The following is a 21838-nucleotide window of genomic DNA, read 5'->3' as shown; positions in this document are numbered from 1 at the left end:
TATTATCATTATGTCTTCAAATGACAATAATATTTATCGCAATTATTTTATGGGACAATAAAAAATGTCCTCATAGCACTACTAGTGGCACAGGCCACCTTTCTTAATAGTTAAATAAAATACTAGATTAAAAAAACGTATGAAGCCGTTAAATATGAAGGATTTTAATAATTTATGCATTATGAGTACTTTTACTTCACTTCCTGACAATACCTAGAAATGTACATGCGTCTTTGACGTGCTAGTGTTTCCACTGTGGCACAAATCTCCTTTAAATGCCACATTGTGTGCCGCTTCACAGTGAACACCTACAGCGGCGACGAGCTGATCTGCTTCAACCAGTTCTCGGTGTTCGTGGTCGGAGCCGGAGGCTTCGGAGGGAGGAGGAACTCTGAGAAAGCCAAAGTACGCGTCCCCCCGTTTTTTGGAGTAAGGAAACGAGACGTCGGGATCTGTCGCCGCCTCATATTTGATTTTTTTTTTTTTTCTTATTTCCTTCAGGCTGCTCTGCCTCCACCCAAACGGGCACCAGATGTTGTGGTGATTGATTCCACCACCAGAGACCAAGTGAGTGTGTCTGTGTGGGTTTAGGTGCAGAATAAATCAGCTGCATTGACGGGGGGGGGGGCCTCTGAAATAACCTTTTGAACATTTGAAGAAGTGTTGGACGAGATTCTCATCCATTAAAAAAAATAAAATAAAGGGGAACCGTGACTGTATGATGCAGCAGAAAACACAAAATCCCTTGAGCAATTTAAACGACTGCAACTGTATCACTTCAAAGACATTCCTATTTTAGGTATCTCTTCTTTTTGCCTTCATGATAATTTAATTTCATCCCACATCTGTGTATGAGAAGTTCAGGGGTTTATGAATTAGATATAGATCTAAACAATATGCTGGTTTCCCCCCGCGGCTGCAGGCGGCCCTGTACCGTTTGAGCGGAGACTGGAACCCTCTTCATATAGACCCCAGCTTCGCCGCCATGGGAGGTGAGAGTCGCCGTGCGGACTGCTTATCGTCAGAATGTCTTTTCAAGTTATGTATTTTGATCTCATTGATGCTTCTTTGACCCCCCCCCCAGGCTTCGAGGCTCCCATCCTGCACGGCTTGTGCTCGTTCGGCTTCGCCGCGAGACACGTCCTCAAGCAGTTCGCCGGCAACGACCCGTCTAGATTCAAGGCCATCAAGGTCAGCGGCGCTCGTGATTTAAACCCCCGTCAAACTTTTTTTTTTTTTTTTACGAGTCGTCGGGGGGCCTCGTGCAGGAACCACACGTGTTAAACGAGTTTGTTCCTCGAGTGACTCGAGAGACTCCGGCGCTCATTACGGACCCCTCTCTAACCCCCCCCTGTCTGTCTTTCTCAGGTTCGCTTTGCAAAGCCGGTGATGCCGGGTCAGTCGCTACAGACTGAGATGTGGAAGGAAGGCGACAGAATCCACCTCCAGTGTAAAGTCAGTGTTTTAGGATCTTGTTGATGAATGAGTGGGACTCGCCGCTTCCTGTTCTGTGAATGTTTTTTTCCGCGCCGTCCCCTCCTTCTGATTGGCTCTTCTCTTCGGGTCCAGGTGAAGGAGACGGACTCCGTGGTGCTAGCTGGGGCCTATGTGGATTTACACGGAGCGGCAGAGGCTTCTCCAGAGAACCTCACTCCAGTACGTCAGCCTGAGACTGTTCATCATTAAAGCTCCTCTCATTCTGTGTGTGTGTGTGTGTGTGTGTGTGTGTGTGTGTGTGTGTAGTCTTTATATTCATATATGGTGTTTCTGTTCTGTTCTGTGCAGCCAGCGGCCCTGCAGAGTGAGCTGGTGTTCGCAGAGATCGGCCGCCGTATTGAGGACTCGGGCTCGGAGTTGGTCAAGAAGGTGAATGGCGTGTTCGCCTGGGAGATCACCAAAGACAACAAGAGCGCTGCGCAGTGGAGTAAGAGCACCGAACGCCACACAAAGACATGAAACACGCCGCCAGCTCATTGGACGGAAACATGCAATTACATACGCAGGATGGAGCGCTTTCCCCCGGTCACCTCGACCGACTCGGTTCCTGTTCCGCACATTTTTAAATCCCCGTAATAAGAAGACGTAGAGGAGAGCCCAGCTCGGCGCTAATCGCGTGTTTCTGATTTTACTCCTCCTCCAGCCATTGATCTGAAGAACGGCAGCGGCTCCTTGCACAAAGGCCCCTCCAGCGGGAAGGCGGATGTGACCGTCACCCTGTCGGATGAAGACTTCATGGAGGTGGTGCAGGGGAGGCTCGACCCTCAGAAGGTAACAAAACCTGTTCAGTCATAATGAAGCTCTTCTTTTACATGCTGTGTTGCGTGAACGGACTTCTTCACAGTACCTCCTGTTTTTTACGTCGACGCTCACGAGGGGAGCGTCTTCGTTCACGTTTCACAAAAACGGATTCTAAAATGTTTTCCTGGCGAAAAATGGAGCCGCATATTAAAAATCCCGTCTTTTTTTCCCCCCCGATGTTAAACTCCTATCTTGTACATTTTTAATTCCGGCCCTTAAATCTGTAATGCCTTCTCTCATCATGTCAGAAAAGAAGGAAATAAAATGATCCATCAAAGCGAGTTCAGAAAGCACTCAGTGCCGGTAATCAACCGCCGCTGCTTCTTGTGTCTGTAGTACCTCTTCTGTCAGAGGGAGTGATCATCACTGAACAGAATTGATATACTTCCTGGAGAGCCTGATATCGATCTGAGGTCAGAGAGTGTGTGTGTGAGCTCTTTACAAAGAGCCTCCACTGGCCGTGCTGTTGGAGGTCCCTCAGGCGGGGTGTTTTTTCCAGCCTCGCCTGATGATGAAAGGGGAGCAGCTGGAGAAAGACGAGTCGGAGAAGTCGCAGAAAAAGGACGGCGTGAACCGTCAACCGCCGTCCCTTGATTGATTTCTAGCCGAGGAGAGCGCCTGCGCATCGTCAGCCGTTCAGCTCTGAGTCTTATGAATATTATTTCATCGTTCTGCTGCCACGGCAGTAACGGTCGCGTATTACTTTTTTCGCTCTGTCTTGTTGCTTTTTATTTAAAGTGCCGCAGGCCTCTCTTCTTTGGCCCTGTTTTATTCCCCCCGGTGCTTGAAAACAACTAACAGCCAAACTAGATGGAAATCAGAGACGACTTTTGTGCTTTCTTGACAAAAAAAAACAACTGTGTTTTTCTGTCATTTTTCTAGGCATTCTTCTCTGGCAAGCTGAAGGTTAGAGGGAACATCATGCTGAGTCAGAAGCTGGAGTTCATCCTGAAGGACCATGCCAAGCTCTGAGCTGCTCAGCCAACCAATCAAACTAACCGCCGACCTTCCTACCGGCTCTCTCCGTCTGTCCACTTTCCTTCTCCTGAGTCACGCGTGTGTCCTCACATGCTTTAGCCGTTCCAGAGAAACGCTTAAAGTAAGATTAATACTGCTAAACCTGCTCTGAAGCTCAGCCTGACTACAGTGATCCATTACTTCATTACAATGACTAACTCCCTTTCTCAGAGACAGTTGAATGCAGTGGTGTAGTGGAGGTTGTTGCAGGTTTTTCCAGCACTGTACAGTATACTACTACTACACCACCGGTTGATGGAACTGATGCTGTAATCTCAACAGAGCCTTAAGGATGTATAATATTGTAGTTTGATAGTTATGAAAAATGATGATTTTCACTCAATTTTGAATAATGCCAATTGTAAAGAAATGCAACGGTTGCTGTTCTATGAAAATAAAGTAATTCACACAAAAAGCTAATTTCTGTTGTTTAAAGCCAACATGTCATTGTTCACAACAATGGGACAGATGGGAGGAAACGGTGACCACCAACATCTAATAAAGTCATTCTTGAGACCCAGAGGATTCATTAATGACTTTTTATGACGCACTATACAATTACTTTTTTTCGACATAGTAGTATATGACTTTTCGAAATACTATTGACTTTTTTCGACATACTATACTATGAGGAAAAAAAAGTCAAAGTATAGTCCGAACGTCATAAAGTCAGTATAGTACGTCAAACAAATGATATGAACGGCACAGTATAGCATGTCTGAAGTCACAAAAAGTAAAATATTAGTATCTCAAAAAAAGTCAGTATAGTATGTCGAGAAAATTAAAAAATATTAGTATCTTGCAAAAAGTCAAAAAAGTTATATATTAATGTTTTAAAATGTCATAGTATAGTATGCCGAAAAAGTAAAAAAAAAATTCATGTATTCTGTCACTAAAAGGCATAAAATCATAGTATAGTTTGTCGAAGCCAACATGAAAACGTCAGTATAGGAGCTCGAAAAAAAAGTTAATAGTTGATGTAAAAAGGTCACAAAAAAGTCTTGTTTGTTAAAAAAATACATGGTACAGTGTTTAAAAAGTCATATATTAGTATGTCAAAGTAAAAAAAAAAAAAAAGTCATAGTACAGTATGTTGAAAAAATCATGTCAGACTCTAGTCTGACAAAAACAGTCCTATTTAAAAGTCATAGTATAGTTGTCGCAAAAAGTCATAAAAGTAATATTAATGTTTTTAAAAAATCATCGTATAGTAAGTACATTAGTAGTTGTAAAAAAAAAAAAGTCATAGTATAATATGTCTAAAAAAAAATTACAAAAAAGATTTTTCTTTCAGCCCAAAATGTGTTTTGTTGACCAACATGGAGTCAGGTGATCCCTGAGAGCAGATGTTTGGATGAAATGTGAAGACGTTCCTGAGATGTTGCGTTCATGACGATGGGACATTCGAGGACTGACTCTGTAAACGCTGTGAGGAAGGAAACATTTATTAGATCGCAACGATTCACCAAATGCATTTTTTGTATGCAACACAAATTATAAAAGGTTTACTCCACGGGTCAATAGAACTGAAGTACCTCATACTGCAGTCACATCAGAAACTTATACAATGTAGTTTACTAGCTATGAAAATACATAAAAATATGTTTTTATATCAGTGTAATTATAATGAAGGGTAATGGTTTGGTTTGCTCTAATGGAAGTAAAGTAATCCAGACTAGATACAATTGGAATAGATTACTTTTAATACTTTACATTTTGTGGCTCCTAGTGTGAGACGTTCATTCATCACTAATATAATCGACGGCCAAAAAAAACAAACATCTGCTGCTCATGTTACATAATTTTTTTTTATTACGCCGGCACATATTTATATATAATACATTGATTTACACGACATCATTATAAAATTAGAGTTATCTGAGGAGGGTGAAGGGAAGAAGATTAATTTCTGGGCCTTTGATTAAGCCGAGTGAGTTACTGATTACTGATCCGCTCGCCGACGATCTGTTCCTGAAGAGTCTGTGAATGAAAAGCAGTATTTCGGCGAAGAATGAAATAAAAAATAAAAGCACCTGCTTTGATAAAAAATATGTTTATTCTACAGTTTTGGAAGGAGTACACATAGCTTCGCTTTGATAAAAAGTACTTAATCTCCAGTCGCTGCAGGAGAACACATTTACCAAGAACATTGCAATGTTATTGATCAATACCACATCAGGAAATAATAAGAGACAAGAAAGAACCGGCGACCCGTTAAGAGAGAAAGCAGGGAACAACATTACATCTGCCTTTTGGTCACTCGGTCTATAACCCTAAATATGAACACGTTTCATAAATATACCTGCGTTTGTACAGAATGATATTCTTCATAAAGTGGCCTTTGTAATATCTACGACTCGCCGTTACGATTATGTACTCGTTATGAGAAGTTTACGGATCTACGTATGTACATAAGTGTAATAAATCCTTAGTTTTAATTTCCTCAGTTTATCCTGAACTCAAAAGCTGACGCACATCTGTGTCCCTACAGCAGCACAACAAGGACGAGTGGAGAGCCGGGTTCTCCTCCTCCAGACTAAACTAAACATGAGCTTCTTCCTAAAGTACGTGGAAGACGTCGTGCTGCACTCACGACCTGGATCACGGCCTCCAAGCATGTACTGAAGGCAACGCGCCGCATCTGGATGAAATACAACTGCATGATAAAAACATAGTGAAGGTAAATTAATTCCTATAATTAAGCTGAAGTCAAGCCCGATAAAAAAAGACTGCTAACACAATGAAGATCACTACAAGGCAAACAATACTGCTTTCAAATCGTGGTCCATATGGGAAATTAAAAGTTTTGGAGTCAATGGAAGGGAAGCGCATTGTTATTGGAATAAAACATTTCCACAACACAATGGCATATTGATTAAAATGTGCTTAGGTGGCGCACCTCGAAGCCGCTCCATTGTCGACCGCAAAAGCTTCCCGCTGCATGGTCTCACGCTGAATATTGATTTAAAAAAAAAAGACGTGATAATTCGTGGTGTCCCGTACCAATGAGGGACCTTAAGTAGCTTTCATTTAACCAGCGTGGTAGAAGTGGTTTCCAGAGATTAAGGACACTTATAATAATAAATACACCACTGGTTTAATCTAGGTCAGGATAAACGTGTATATTAACCTTAATACCAAAGGCTTGGCCCGACATCCAGCCTCGTGTAGTTAGATATACATTCCACCACATGTAATTTAGCTTCATGTGCAAATGAAGTAAGAGAAACGTCGCATTCAAGTAAAAAAAAAAAAAAAAAAAAAAAAAAAAAAGGAGAAATCGTCCCATTTTTGTACGTTTTGAGAAATATGCTTTATTGTCTTTCTGGTGGAGAGTTGACGCTGGATGAGGAGATCCGATACTTCTGTCACACACGCTGTCGGTTTCCTCATCGAGCGCCATCCCTCCGGCAGGAAGTGCGTTTGCATAGTTTCAGTCTTTAGAGATAAGTGCTTATTCTTTCTACCTTTATTAAAAAATATCAGATTCCTGTGTTCGTTCAGAGTCGGGCTGGAGAAGCCAAAATGGCCTGAATTTAAAATGTGAAACGATAACGGTGATGGGGAAAATTGACGCGCTGTAATTCCTAAAGTGTTTGGTGTGACCGTCCTCCACCGAGCCGGCTCGCTTGTGTTAAAAATAAAACGCCGGGGGGGGGGGGGGGGGGGGGGGGGGTGTCCTTGTGACCGGACAGGATGTGCTTCTTACGAGGCCCGCTGGCCTCACTGCGTTGTGCTGAGCGGCTGACGTCTGAAGCCCCTGAAGGACTCGCTGAGCGTCCTCGATTGATACGCGGTCTAACTGTGCTTTATCGCAGCGACTCTCAGCTTCCACCAATCGTGATTTACCAATATAAACTAAGAGACACATGGTGACACGACACTGCGGCGTTTAGACTCTTCACGGTCTCTTGTCACCCCTGCTCCTTCTGCGACTTCACTTCCTGCGTTTGGGAGAATCTGCAGCTGCCTGTGTGTCTCGTTGGGTTCACTCTGAGTGACTGTACCCTTGGTCGTTACCCTTTAACCTTCCGCTACAGTTTGAGGTCACCGTATCTCACGAGTCTGTAAATCCATTCTTCATTTACACTGTTAACACTAGCGGCCATTGTTCTGTCATTAAGGTTTTTTTTTTTTTGCTCCACAGCAACAGCAGCAGCATTGTCAACTTCACATTATTCCGACGCCCCCGCTTCGACCGCGCTCTCCTTCTAGATGATGAACTTGACGTCGTTCTTGAGGTTGCTGTGGTTGTTGTTGTTGAGGACGCTGAAGCGGTTGGGGAGGACCCTCATCTTCATGGTCCCGTCGGCGCCGCAGGAGAAGATGTGGTTGGTCGGCCCGACCTCGATCTGCATGACGCCCGTGCCGAGGTTCCTGAACAGCGACTGGCGAGCGTGTTCGTTGGGGAAGGTGTAGAGCGGACACTGCGTGGCCAGACTCCATATCTGAGCACAGGGAAGGAGAGGACAGTGAGCACAGAGATGCTGCTGAAACGCGTCACTAGTGTTTAGTTTAGTTTCTTTAAAGCTTTTTCCTACAATTTGAACCACGATGAGCTCGGAGCAACTCGCATCCTTTGATTCGTATTCCCATCCCGGAAGCTTTATTGTTTGATAAAGTATTTCATATTAGTTAATCTTCCGCTTCCACGGCTTCTCATCAAACCCTTTAAAAAAAAAAAAAAAGCTTATAAATGTGCAGCTCAGCCATGTTACATTTTTCAATCAGCCACTACACATTTAATGGCTTCAGATGAGCGACGTCGCACACGGCTTTGGGAGGATTTTCTGAGCAGGAATTGAAAGTCATTTGGATTTTCCAGCAGACGTGCGCTGCACCATGTGACGCGGTGGCTTCGTCCTCGGCGTGACGCGGCAGTGCGGTCGTTATTTAAGTCTAAAGGACCCGTGAACGTGTTGGCTGAAGACGGCAACATCTCCTGCCCGTTCAGTCAAAACGCTGTTCTCTGCCGACCCGCTTCTCACACCGTTATCCCGAGCGAGCGCTTAATCACGAGTGTGACATTGGTTTCGAATGAGTCTGAACTGTCTCTATGGAGGAATGCAACAGTCATGTGATTGTTGATGTGGAGGAGAGCTGCCAGTGAAGCTCTCATGTAAAATGAATGAGAGGAATAAATACAATCCTTCCTGAGAGATTCACTGACAGAGTCTGGTTTCCACTTAAACCGGACCTTGAAAGCCATCAGCACATGCTAATAACCTTTCATATATTCAGTAATAACTCCCTGACTATACATCTGTCAAAGTGTCATATTTATTCAAATTGCTTTAATTAACCAGTCAAAATACCTTAATGTTGCCCTCAGCCGATCCGCTGATGAAGCAGTCCTCGGTCGGGTCGACAGCCAGCGCTTTGACAGGCGAGTCGTGGGCCTGGAAGCTCTGCCGCTGGTTCCTGTGGGCCAGCTCCAGAACGCTGATCCAGCCCTTCCTCCCACCTGTGATAAGCAGCTGCTGCCTGGAGGCCATCGAGAGCACGGTGGCGCCGGACTCGTGGCAGCAGAAAGCTTTGGGGGGGGGGGGGGGGAGCGAGAGAGCGCGCGCGAGAGAGAGAGAGAGCGAGAGAGAGAGAGAGAGCGAGAGCGAGAGCGAGAGAGAGAGCGAGAGAAGGGATGTGGAGTAGAATAAAGAGGAAGAGAATATAATTGAGAGAAATTGCAAATAAAAACAGGAGGACAGAGAGGAGACGACTTGCTGGATACAAACATAAAACATTTAGGGCTTCAGTTTAAAATGATTATTATTAACAATTATTAGTTAACTGATTCATTTACTCAAATTATGAATGAATCGTGCACCGATCGTTATAACCATCTCTTTTCCTGTCTGCTCTAAACAGATGATCTAAAAAAACTAAATCTCAAAAATATGTGTTAAACTAAATTTGAAGAAATTCGCCCCCAAAAATATCGTACGTATGGAATGGTACGCAAGGACCAGCGCGGAGGCATACTAACTTTGACTCAGACAGCGGGCTTCAGAGTGCCACCTAGTGGCACGCAGAGGTACTGTCAAACGGTTAGGTTAAAATAAAAATTCAGTATTTTGGTAAAAACTAAAACGATGACCAGTTACGTTTGAATATCACCAAGCTAATCACAAGATATCAGCAGGTAGAGACAGACGCGTTCCACTGTTAGCTAGCCGACGTGTGTTTCTCTTTTATTTTGACACGTTGTCTTTTATTTGTGGTCAGAATTAATTAATTAATTTGACAATCAGTTGTTCAAAATCAAAACCAAAAGTATGAGAACCAATCGTTATAGTATGTCATAATAAAAAAAAAATATATTATTTGAAACGCATGTTATTTGACATTAGGGCTTCAACTAACGTTATTTATTTATTTAACATATATTAAATAAATTAAATAATATATATTAAATAAATGCATATAATATATTAAATACATACATATTTATTATATTTAATAATAAATTAATACACCAATTATCTCGATTAATGTATTAACTGCTGTCAATAAATTGACAGAAAAAAAAAATCCCTATTTAGAATACTTTTTAAAAACTTCTTGAAATTGAGTTTTGAACCGTTGGTGGAACAAAACAAATGCTTAGACTCCTAAAAGTAAAACATGCGTTTCCTGTGCTGCCTCTCACCATGTACGAGGCTGTTGGCGGGCGTCACCAGAGTGTCCCACAGACACACGTTCCTGCGTGAAAAAAAAAAAGACTAAATCACAATTCCATTTCCACATCTTAATCAAAAGGACAGGTCAATATCCCCGCCGAACGGAAACAACTCGGCATTTCATTAGAAGTTAATGAAACAGAAGAAGACCGGAGAGCAACTCTCTCATACCTGTTGTCTGTCGAAAGACCCGCGGTGGCAATGAGGGAGGAGGAGCCCACGAAGACGAAGTCGTGAGCCGTCTTGCTGTGGCAGTGCAACGTCTGGCAGAGAGACACACAAAGAAGACGGGTCGTAACAGTGACGCCAATAGAGACGCAGGAGAGGAGTAAACGGGAATAAGGATGACGGGCACAGAGCGTGAGGACACAGAGCGTGAGGACACAGAGCGTGAGGACACAGAGACGGAACAGACAAAACTAAAAACAAAAAGGCAGCACTCCGATCTGTGGCTTTCTTACCAGGTAGGGTTTCGGTGCGTTCCCACTTGTGTTGGTCTGCCACAGACTCAGACCTCCGTCAGCATCGACGATACCGAACTGAAACATTCAGAGAGCCGGGATCACACTTTTGATTGGATCTTTTCAAGTTCATTTTTAGACGGACACAAACATACTGCCGTGTGCTCCTTCTGTGTTTCTGCACCCTATTTGACATCCGTCTCTCCCTTCTGGCGATTTGGATTTCTCTCCTAAATCATCTTCCAAAAAGCCTCAACGAGCTCAAGCGCCGCTTACGTAACCGACACCAAAACGCTCTGCTTGTCCTCACTTCAAGCATATTTCTACTCTTTTTTTTTTTTTTTTTTTGTTGGCCGGAACAGGCAGATAAAGATGGTTCTGGCACAGGAGAGGCAACCGTCTGAGAAAGTTATTAGCTTGAGGCGGTGCGCCCGAGTTCAGAGAGGCGTCGAATCGCTCGGCTGAATAACAAAAAAAAAAAAAAAAAAAGAAAATGTGCCGAAGCCAAAACTCCCCACTGTGGTCTGTGTCTGAACGGCAGAGTGTGAAAACGTTACTGAATCTGACAGGCTTACATCACCGCGCCGTCGCTAAGAATAGCGTGACATCTGGATGGTGGAAGTTAACAGTTTAGACCGGTCAATTTGACAGTTCACACAGAAGTGAGTGTGTGTGTGTGTGTGTGTGTGTGTGTGTGTGTGTGAGACTTAGTAACCTTGTTCCCCTGGTGGTTGAATCGTATCCTGGTGACTCGGGAGTTGCCTGGACTTCTGAAGCAGATGATCTGCTGGGAGTGACCCCACTCGAACATCCTAACGCTGCCATCCTGAGCTCCTGTCAGGTCTGGAAACAAAAACACAAAAAAAAAAAAAAAAACAGAACAGAACGTGCGATCAGTGCATCTGGTTCTGGTCCCAACGAGAGCTTTTTACATGTCTTTGTTCCCAACGTTTCATAACCGATGAAGAAAACAGTTTATTTACACACACACACACACACACACACACACACACACACACACACACACACACACACACACACACACACACACACACACACACACACACACACACACACACACACACACACACACACACACACACACCAGCCGTTCTCATGACCTGCTGGGAATCATTCCACCCAGAAAACCTCACAACTTGAATCCCCACTCTGCAGTTTGACTGAAAAATACAAGGTAGGGCTCGCTTTATAGATCAATAGCAGCACTGGTGCAAGGAAAAAAAAAACAAAAAAAAAAAAAAACGTTGACACTTTCTGAAGTTCTACATATGAGAAACTTTTGGGGTGATGTAATCATCCCCTGAAGGCTCGTTTTTATTTTTAATATGAGGAACATGATGTCTGGATAGCAACCTTTAATCTACCGACAGACATGGAGCGGTACTTACAGTAAGGCAGTGTGGGATGGGAGGTCATTCTCCTCACATTGTTGATGTTCCTCTTGATCATCTGGCAGAAGGAAAGTGAAGAGGAGGAGGAGGAGGAGGAGAAGAACAACAGTTGAAAACAACAACGCAGATTCTTCATTACGCTACATTCTTTACGACGGGGAACTATGTAGCCGTGGACGGTTAAACACATAGAGCACATCTGTTAAACTAACGGCTCGTTACTAATGGGTCGTCATTAACTTTTATGTAAATGTCAAAAAGCGCCGTAAACGTCGACTTAACAAGGTGCATGCCTGGAAGGGGCTCATCTGTAGCTCCGTCAGCGTATATAGAATAAATCCTCTTAACATAGTGTCTCTATGCCGGGAGTTCCAGTAACAGCCTGCCAAGCATTTGTGTTTATCGTCGTCTCTCAATGCATTCTGCTCCGACCTTGTGCACGCCGCCTTGACTGGTTGGAAAAAACAATAATTAAGATGCAGAGTGGGCTCTTACTGTCCAGTATGCATATCGAGAGCAACGAGCGCGCTGGTTAACGCCAACGAAACATGACCTCAACAACTGACTCCAATCAAAAGACGACTCCGCTACCGCCGGAATAAAATCAATCTCCCGCCGCCAACGCCGAGCTCCTCTGCTCGGTAATCCCGCTTTTTAAAAAGACGTCTCCGCCGCAAACGAGCGTAAAACACGATAAGGGGGGGAGGGGGGGGGGGGTTGTTTTGTGCTGGTGTTGAACGAGCTGTCGGCGACATCTTTGTTCCTTTGTGAGTCAACGAGGGAAGCTAGTGTTAAGCGGCCGCGGTGCTTTTTGGCAAACTGAGTCCAGACCGAGATGATGAATTATTAATTGGAGTAATTTAAACTGCTTTGAGGATTTTTTTTTTTTTTGCTTTGAGCACAAGGAAGGGCAGATCCAGAGCAGCAGACAGCATCAATCAAAGCAGAGAAGAGTAGAGAAAACCCTGGGCAATAGTCACTGAGTGTATAGAGATGTATATCTATCTATCTATCTATCTATCTATCTATCTATCTATCTATCCTTAAACTGCACTGCAACTATTATTCTGTTTTTAGCTTTTTAGTGTTTTAATGACTGTTTTGAATGAATGTTCTTAATTGTTTTTAAATCTCCTTTTCTTTTGCATTATGTTTTGATGCTTTTAATGGTTTTATGTGAAGCACTTTGACTTGCCTTCTTGTTGAAATGTGCTATACAAATCTCTCTCTCTCTCTCTCTCTCTCTCTCTCTCTCTCTCTCTCTCTCTCTCTCTCTCTCTCTCTCCTCTCTCTCTCTCTCTCTCTCTCTCTCTCTCTCTCTCTCTCTCTCTCTCTCTCCCCCTCCCTCCCTCCCTCCCTCCAGGTCTAGAGCTCACCACGGCTGCGCCCCGGCCCGTCTGCACTCCGCCCAGCCACGGCATGTTGATGGGCGTGCCGGGGCTGCTGTGAGTGTACGGCGTGGTGCCGTGGAGGGCGGCGAAGTCGTCGCGCGCGTGGACCACCAGGAAGTCGTCGCCGCCGACACTGCGGAGACGGAACGGTAGTTAGGTATTCATCTTCAAAACACACAACGGTGGATCTGAGACAACCGCTAGTATGCCAGCATTGTTTTGTGCGTTTATAGAGAAACTGTAACAGAGTATGGAGGACAATGATAACAACGCGTACTGAGAGGAAGTGACCCAGCTGTGTGATACAGCTGTGATGACACCTCATAAAGGAGAGGCCACACACAGATTATGCCGCACATTCAAAAAACACACACACACACACACACACACACACACACACACACACACACACACACACACACACACACACACACACACACACACACACACACACACACACACACACACACACACACACACACACACACACACAGGTCTCTTACCCTTTGACTTCTGCGTCATCGTCATCGATCCATGTCAAGATCTGCGTGGCCAAGATGGACGACACGTCCAGCTCCTGAATGTCATGGGTGGAGGCCATGACTAAACAATTACGGTTTGCCTGGGAGGCAAACGGAGACAGGAAGTGAGGGAAACGGCGAGGCGGGTGACAGAGAGAGGAGAAGGGTGAGGGGGGGGGAATAGAGCGAGGCTTTAATGCGACTCTATTCTGCCTGTGGTCACAAAAACACACACCATCCAACTTTAATAATGACCTGAGGTGCAACCTTCCTTTGATCACCGGCACCGCTGCTCCCCTTTAAATAAATAGCTGTTCAAGCGGCGAAGCTCTTCGCATATCAAACAAAGAAAACACTCAACAGCATCAAAGCAGCGACGATAACCAAAATAATGTAATACTCGTTAGGAATTTAAATGTTGTGCTGTGAATATGTTGGTCAAAGGGAAGCGAATGACTTGACATTAATGTTTCATAAAAGCTTTCGTCACGTCTTTAGATTTGGTTACATATGTAAAGTTACCGTGCACAGCTCTTACACTACTTACAGCTGTATTAACCGATTTTGTTTTTCCACTCGCATATCATCATCTTTTGAGATCAAATTGGCAAAACGTTGCCTTTCTACACATCAAGCGAACATTAAACGTCGATTTTTGTGTTTCTGGCGAGAGTTTTCGGTCAGTATTCAGTCTCCCGTTAGCTCTGGTTTTGGTCTCCACACACACTCCTGAGCTGCTAAATGCTCCGCTGTGTTTGACTAGGCGCCAACTTTCTCAGTCAGCTCCCCCCCCCCCCTCGCTAGAAACAGCTGCGGCTGGAAACGAGATCGACGAGAGCCGTAAAGCCGAACCGAAGCGGTGAAGTTATGATTCGAGAAAACCAAAACGACGAGAGAGAGAGAGGCGCGATTCTCCCCGGTGGGTTTCGTCACAACTAGTGAATATTGATGAGAGCAGCTTTAAAGTGTTTCTCATATACTTTACACTGCAGGTGGACAGTCTGCGGCTTGTGATATCGTGTCAATACATCTTGTACGCATCACGCTGTTCAGTGACGTCTGTGTAAAAGAGTTGTACCTTGTTGATGGCGAAGGCCGTGATGATGTCAGACTCCTTGTGGATGATGCGTGCCTTTCCTCCGGGGGAGCCCAGATCTGACCCAGTCTGCACAAGACACACACACACACACACACACACACACACACACACACACACACACACACACACACACACACACACACACACACACACACACACACACACACACACACACACACACACACACACAAAATTCACTACCATGGGGATTCAAGTCATTATAGTTTATACGTTGGTAAACATTTCTTGCAGACAAATAGCAGCCATAACATCAGCTACAGTCCATTTCCCTTCATGCTACAGAACCAATGAGCTGGCTGACGAGATCCATCACAGGGGTCGATGAACGAGGCGTTTGCTGACGTCGAGCTTAAGCTAAACCGACTCTTCGCTGTGATGTGTGCACTCTTACGTCGGCGTTAGTTTGTCTTGCCTTCAGCGGTTAGGAGAGGCCACCCTGTGAACCACGGCCACCGACGTAACCGCCGTAGTGCCACTGTACAGCATGAGCGTGTTGAAGAAAATCATCATATAACTTAGAATTAAACTAAAGCCACGGCCTGATTCTGATATCTCAATCCAGTTGAATAAACAAATGTTTCTTAGAAAATATGAGTGCCAGCGGCCTGAGAGTGATAGGTCGTGGCGTCCGGGAACTCCCAATTATTTCCCGGCTAACGAACAGAACATCCTGTCAACATGTTTTGGTATAATGGTCTCGAAAGAACTTGACCAAACTAGGCATTAGGCAAGGGATGCCAGGAATGCTTTGTTTATGCGATTCGGCCGACTGATCCGATTGGTGGAAAGTGACTTAAGGAGGGGTGAATTAGACTATAAGGGTAAGCTGTAATAACTGATACGTTGGATTTCGTTGAATGTTGCCTTGTGCTCATTAAAACACTTCCCGCTGGTTGCTACTCCAAGAACTCCCGTCTCTTCTCTTCATTTCCCGCCACGACAAGCGCAACGATCAAGCACACACACACACACACACCGCGCCATAGAGGTCCTACGGGACGATGCAGCAGCAGAGTAGGCTACGCTGTAGCTACGCATGTTGTATAGAGATGGAAGATTTTGATGCAACTCAAAAAAAATGAGACCGGCATCCTTTTTGATGCATGAGATTGAATTAAAGTCTTTACTGAGGTCCATTCAAGGGGAAAAGACCACGTCTCTTTCTGTCAGATGGAATAAAGTTAAAGTTGGACTTGGCAGGAATCTAAATATGGTGGTTTGCCATTTTCGTGTGTGGCCGTTAATCAGAAGCTATTCAGCTTCATAGCTCGTCCTCCGAGAGACTGGGTTAATTAACGGCGAGCCAAATGGAGTCGCTGCAACATGGCAGCTTGCAGAGAGAGAGAGAGAGAGAGAGAGAGAGAGAGAGAGACAGAGACAGAGAGACAGAGAGAGACAGAGAGAGAGAGAGAGAGAGAGAGAGAGAGAGACACAGAGAGACAGAGAGAGAGAGACAGAGAGAGAGAGACAGAGAGAAAGACAGAGAGAGAGACAGAGAGAGAGAGAGAGAGAGAGAGAGAGACAGAGAGAGAGACAGAGAGAAAGACACAGAGAGAGACAGAGAGAGAGAGAGAGAGACAGAGAGAGAGACAGAGAGAAAGACACAGAGAGAAAGACACAGAGAGAGACAGAGAGAGAGACAGAGAGAGACAGAGAGAGAGAGACAGAGAGAAAGACACAGAGAGAGACAGAGAGACAGAGAGAAAGACACAGAGAGAGAAAGACAGAGAGAGAGAGACAGAGAGAGAGACAGAGAGAGACAGAGAGAGAGAGAGAGACAGAGAGAGAGAGAGAGAGAGACAGAGAGACAGAGAGAGAAAGAGAAAGAGAGAGAGAGAGAGAGAGAGAGAGAGAGAGAGAGAGAGAAGATTAGAAACCTCGATGAAGAGTCGACGTACGGCGCGATTTGAGATTCATGGCTCCCATTCACATGGATATTTAGACGTCTGAAGTGTGAGATTAATGTCAAACACGGAACCGGGACAGTCCGCGTACTGTAACTCTGTCAAGATCGCAATTTTTTTGAATGTTTCTTAGATTATATGTGACGGGCCGCATTTACTATTCTACTGAAGGAGGCGAGTCGATGATGTGCAATGCTCTCATAGCTAATCAACGGTGCCTCTCACACTGCAGCACGGCGACGGCATGTTTCATAAGGTTTCAAGTGCAATAATGCATAAGCGTGGGTCTTGACGAATCAGAAGTGCCGTCGTTAATAATAAAAGCGTTTGTTCAGAGTTTTCAGAGAGCAGGGATGCACCGTTAAACATGTGAACATATTAATGACACGTTTAGCTTCCACGATTAATGAAACTTGATTTTGATGCGATATTGACAACAGCTTTAAGAGCGACGCTTTGGTCCATCATCGCCGGTAAATACATTTATAAATTATTCTTTTGCAATAATATTTTTTGCAAATATATTTTGCTGCATGACACAATCATGCAGCAACTGCAGAGATGTTTAAGTTATGTTTTTTTAATGATATTATAGAAAACAAATAATTAAAATCCTCAGGAGTCTATCGCAAAAACGTCTATCCCACCTCTGAGGCTTTCAAATATCAGCGCCGACTCCGTACGTTCACTTCTGAAGTCAGTGTCTGATCAAAGAATAAGTTAACGAGAGGAAGGATAGAATCAAATTACAGCTTTAGTTCTTCACAATTCTGTGTGAACTGAGATTTGGTGCGCCATCCCTCCCCGATTTCAAAAGTCACAATTATTGTGAAGCAGCAGTACCTGATTGCTTCCCGTCTCCTCCGTCCCTGAACATTTCATATTGTCAGTCTGGTCCTCACCCGACTTAAATGATTGGGGAAGCAGCACAGGAACAAAAGACACACACACAACATACAACAACAACAACAACCAGGAATGAACCATGCAGTCAAACACACACAGAAACTGAATTATTGTGCCGTTAATCAAACAGGTTGTAATTATTGGAGTCAAATAAAAAGCATCAACATGCAACCGGAGGTGGTAACGATACATAGGGTTGTCATGCAGAACAAAAAAAAAAAAAAAACGCAACACTTTGCCTTGGAGTAAATACATGAACATGTGGTGGATTTTTTTTTTTTTATCATAGCAATAGATAGTTAATGTGTTATTCTGGGACAATTAACACAATGTACTCGCTGTGCAACACGGAGACAGCTCATGCAGAAGGCCCGGCCCGGCGTACCTCGTTCGGGTCCCGTTTCTTGGTGAAAATGTTCCTGATGAACGTCTCCTGCACTTCCTCCTGCTTGACCAGAAACTGCCAGAGACGCTTCACCGGCAGCGCAGCATGGTGGCCGGTCCTGGAAAACAACAACAACAACAACAACAACGCAAACACATCTCATTAAAGTAAGCAGCATCAGTTCACCGGAGCGGAACGGACTGCGCTGGAAGATATCGTTTCGGATTTGTGCGATTGGCGCTGATCTGAAAACTCCACATATTTGGCGCTTAAGGCAAAAAAAACCCCCGCATCAAATGCACTTACAGCAAATCCCTACAGTGCGTACTGTACTACTGTACGGGCTGTGAGGAAATCAATAGGGGGTTACATCAAATGAGGGAAACAAGTTTGAATCTGTGGAGATCTTGAGAAACAATTTCTAAACACATTTTTCTGGTGTGAATGTGTCTTACAGATAAATCTGGTGCTGAAGGCTAAACTGTAATCAATTGAACAGCATCACTTATTCATGATGTTTAAAAGCTAAAGGGTCTCTCTGTAGACTTGAAGCGATATAAAGGAGAAGTCAACAGCTCTGTCTAAAGTCTACTTAAATAAAAATAAAACATTTAAAAAGCGTTCACTTGTTCTACTGATCCGCAGCTCACGGCGGTACCTGAACGGGGTGTTGGACGGTTCAAACAAGGCCTTGTGTCTGAGCAGGGCGGGGCCCGGCGCGGCGGTTTCATCCTGGAGGGGGCCGGCGATGTACTTGGAAGGGGGGCCCCCGAAGATCTCCAGCCTTTTCTGCAGCACCTGCTCCCATCGCTGCAGCGTCTTCAGCACAGCGTGACAAAGAGGAGAGCCCACGGGCAGATCTGTTTCAGGCAGGAACAAGAGACGGGTAGATCAGCGAAGGCAGGCAGGGAGAAAGAGGCCCGGCACTCGACCGCATCCTTAGTGTGGAGCGCTGTGCGCCGAGTATTTTAGAGCTCACCTAATAGATCATATCCTGCCATCGGGTAGAAGGACTTGAGGTTGACCAACACAAGCTGAACCATAGCCAGTCGCATCAAACACCAACTGAGAGAGAGAGAGAGAGAGAGAGAGAGAGGGGGGGGGGGGGGGGGGGGGAGTCAGATTTACAATTCTGAGCATAAACACTTTTAATGGGTCCAAAGCTCCTTTTGGGAAAAAAGACTAGGGGGAATAAAAAGTGTGTTGAGCACAGTTTAGAGTCAGTGAAACAGAATACGAGATCAATGGAAAGACAGAAACAGCTGTAAACACAGGCGGCGTTCACTCGACATGAATTCAGGTGAAGATGAGTCACTCTGCAGTCAACATCCACTCGGTGCCGCGCATATGTGTGTGTGTGTGTGTGTGTGTGTGTGTGTGTGTGTGTGTGTGTGTGTGTGTGTGTGTGGTTTACCTGTAGGAGTTGTGGTTGGAATGCTCTCTTTGCGGCGAGCTGGGGTCAAACGCATCTTCGTAATCGTAATCATCTTCCTCTTGGCTGTCCTGGCTCTCCTCCGAGTCATATTCAACTCTGTCTTCTGATGGTGGCAGCGAAGGCTAAAAGACGGAGACGGACACACACGGACACACACACGGACACACACACGGACACACACACACACACACACACACACACACACACACACACACACACACACACACACACACACACACACACACACACACACACACACACAAAAATATGAATGAACCCTGCATGTGAAACATTATCCCCAATGAAAAGTCAAAACACTCAGGATGAACTAGGGGGTAATGTTTTACCAGGTTACCTTGGCGATGAAGTAATCCCAAATGCTGAGCTCCGGGGGGACGAATCGTTCTTTAAAGATGGAGGCAGCTTCTTGCTCCACCACAGGGCCGTGCCTGGGACTGGATGGGCCCTCCCCAGACTCCTCCCTGGATCCACTGCGTGACGACCGGAGCCTGAACAGTCTGGACTTCCTGTCCGAGCCGCTCGGTGAGGCTGGGGGGGGTCGAGAGAAAGCGTTTTGATAAATTGCTGCATCTATGATTTCAGCTTCCATCACACCCTTAACCCCACTCTATTGCAACATCTTCCTTAAAATATATTTCTAAAAACTGTAGTTCAAAAATTTTCAAATGCAGACGTGTTACAGTTGCATTACATCAGGTTTCCTCTGCCAACCGTGAGGGACTAGTGCAGATCGTGAGGTAAACAGCTCCTACACTAATACCTTGATGGATTTCACTCTGACCTACAGACTAGAACCCAATAAATTTAGCAGAGCCGATTCGATTTAGCTTACTGGGTCACCTCCAAAAGAGAACCCCACAGAGAGAGACGGCCACTCAGGCAGACTGGCAGAAAAGGAAACTAGACGGGCCGCTCTAATCCCTTCCAACCTGGTGGGGGTGTTCTCGCGGGGCTGCTGGGTTTCTCGATGACGGGGGTCCGGGCGCCTCCTCCGAACACCGCCACCCAGAGCTTGCTGTTGAGGGGGTGGGCCACGATGCGAAACAGCTCGTTGCTGGAGTGAGTGGCCATGCCGTGAACAAACAGGCTGAGGAAGACGGCGGTCAGGATCTCGCAGAGCAGCACAGTTAAGCCCGGCTGGCTCTCCTCGCCCGCCGAGCTCAACAGGCGGATCAGAGAGGCGATACCTGGAGAGAGGGATGGCAAGCGGGAACAGCAGGGGAAGAGAGAGACAAACAGCTGTTCAAGAAGCATTCAAAATGAATTAAATAAATGTATATATACACACACATCATTCCCGTCCTCTATTGAGAAGGCAGCTTTGTTGACTACTTGGTTCGGGTCCGAGTTACCTGGCCACTGTGCAGGGGAAGTGTTGGGCTGAACAGCCTCATCCATGCTGACAGTTCTGAGCGGCTGCTTCTGAGACAGCAACACGCTCTGATACACGATTCCTGTGAAATGGTTCACATGGCTGTGGGACACAGAAGGAAAAAGCAACCACGCACAGTCAGTGCCAGGGCACGGATTAAACGGGAAACGCTGGGAGTGAAAAGTGAAATAAAATAGGGAAAGTAGGTGTGAATAAATATATATATATAATATGTCTCAATGTTTTAAGTTTGGGATGAATTCTGTGATGTTTCTGCCAAGCTCTGTCAGGATATGACGCTACTTATGGGCTGCCTCTCAGGTTAACTACCTGTTTATGTGTTTATTAAAGTAGTAATCTCAAAGAATGGACGCCCGTGCATTTGCAGTGTTACAAACGGGATGTCTCTGGCGACATTCCCGGGAATTCTTGACACCGTTTGGATCTGTGGGACGTGAGATCCAACAACAGCTCTGCAATTACCGCTTTATTGTCGCTCAAGACAACCAAACTGAGATCTTCGAGATTTGCAACTCATGCCGCTTTATGTTGACGAAAGCATCAGAACTCGAGTTCTTATGTCAAGATGCTTTTCAACGCAAAAAAACAAAAAAACAAACTTGGATGGTAGCAGAGAACATTTTTTACAGAGAATATGGGATGCTTAGAACACCAGGGAGTCTATGAAGTGTAACATCCAACACTGCAAGTCCCCTTTTAAGCTTCTGCAAAAAAATAAATAAAAAAGAAGAAGACTTCACATCAAAAAGATTTAAAGCAGAATCATTCGGATGGAGGATTGGTCGTCTCTGTGGTCTTAATGCACACCAATTCAATCCACAATGTCCCACACAGCACTGCAAGTGTACAGAAAGCTCTTCATGGATGTACCGGAGAGGTGTTTTCTTAACGGTTAAC

At 45.0% G+C, this 21838-nt stretch overlaps 2 protein-coding genes across 3 annotated transcripts in view; one reads left to right on the top strand and one right to left on the bottom strand.

Moving 5' to 3' along the window:
• LOC137866893 (peroxisomal multifunctional enzyme type 2-like) overlaps positions 1-3835 on the top strand; it is a 23555-nt gene extending 19720 nt beyond the window's left edge. The window contains 9 exon segments of the mRNA XM_068703132.1: positions 302-405; positions 502-567; positions 923-992; positions 1085-1191; positions 1369-1455; positions 1570-1656; positions 1786-1924; positions 2141-2268; positions 3181-3835. Coding sequence (XP_068559233.1) covers positions 302-405; positions 502-567; positions 923-992; positions 1085-1191; positions 1369-1455; positions 1570-1656; positions 1786-1924; positions 2141-2268; positions 3181-3270 — 878 coding nt within the window. The 3' untranslated portion in view covers positions 3271-3835.
• A 1269-nt stretch (positions 3836-5104) lies between these two features.
• LOC137867403 (dmX-like protein 1) overlaps positions 5105-21838 on the bottom strand; it is a 48172-nt gene continuing 31438 nt past the window's right edge. Inside the window, exons 34-51 of one of the 2 annotated variants that reach the window (XM_068703981.1) lie at positions 20901-21022; positions 20478-20735; positions 19883-20076; positions 19507-19649; positions 19072-19157; positions 18751-18952; positions 18093-18210; positions 17645-17707; positions 14856-14942; positions 13760-13878; positions 13242-13389; positions 11863-11923; positions 11169-11296; positions 10454-10531; positions 10164-10255; positions 9962-10014; positions 8631-8848; positions 5105-7763 (exon numbers count right to left, since the gene is read on the bottom strand). In XM_068703981.1, coding sequence (XP_068560082.1) covers positions 7527-7763; positions 8631-8848; positions 9962-10014; positions 10164-10255; positions 10454-10531; positions 11169-11296; positions 11863-11923; positions 13242-13389; positions 13760-13878; positions 14856-14942; positions 17645-17707; positions 18093-18210; positions 18751-18952; positions 19072-19157; positions 19507-19649; positions 19883-20076; positions 20478-20735; positions 20901-21022 — 2407 coding nt within the window. In that variant the 3' untranslated portion in view covers positions 5105-7526. The remainder of the gene's footprint in view (positions 7764-8630; positions 8849-9961; positions 10015-10163; positions 10256-10453; positions 10532-11168; positions 11297-11862; positions 11924-13241; positions 13390-13759; positions 13879-14855; positions 14943-17644; positions 17708-18092; positions 18211-18750; positions 18953-19071; positions 19158-19506; positions 19650-19882; positions 20077-20477; positions 20736-20900; positions 21023-21838) is intronic. The other variant, XM_068703982.1, reaches the window with a different exon arrangement.

This window comes from Cebidichthys violaceus, unplaced genomic scaffold (genome assembly GCF_023349555.1).
Source record: "Cebidichthys violaceus isolate CVI_PGR_0920_01 unplaced genomic scaffold, fCebVio1.0.p SCAF_9, whole genome shotgun sequence".
NCBI lineage: Eukaryota > Metazoa > Chordata > Actinopteri > Perciformes > Stichaeidae > Cebidichthys > Cebidichthys violaceus.
Note: the sequence above shows the minus strand (reverse complement) of the source record. Positions and strands in the feature narration are given on the sequence as shown.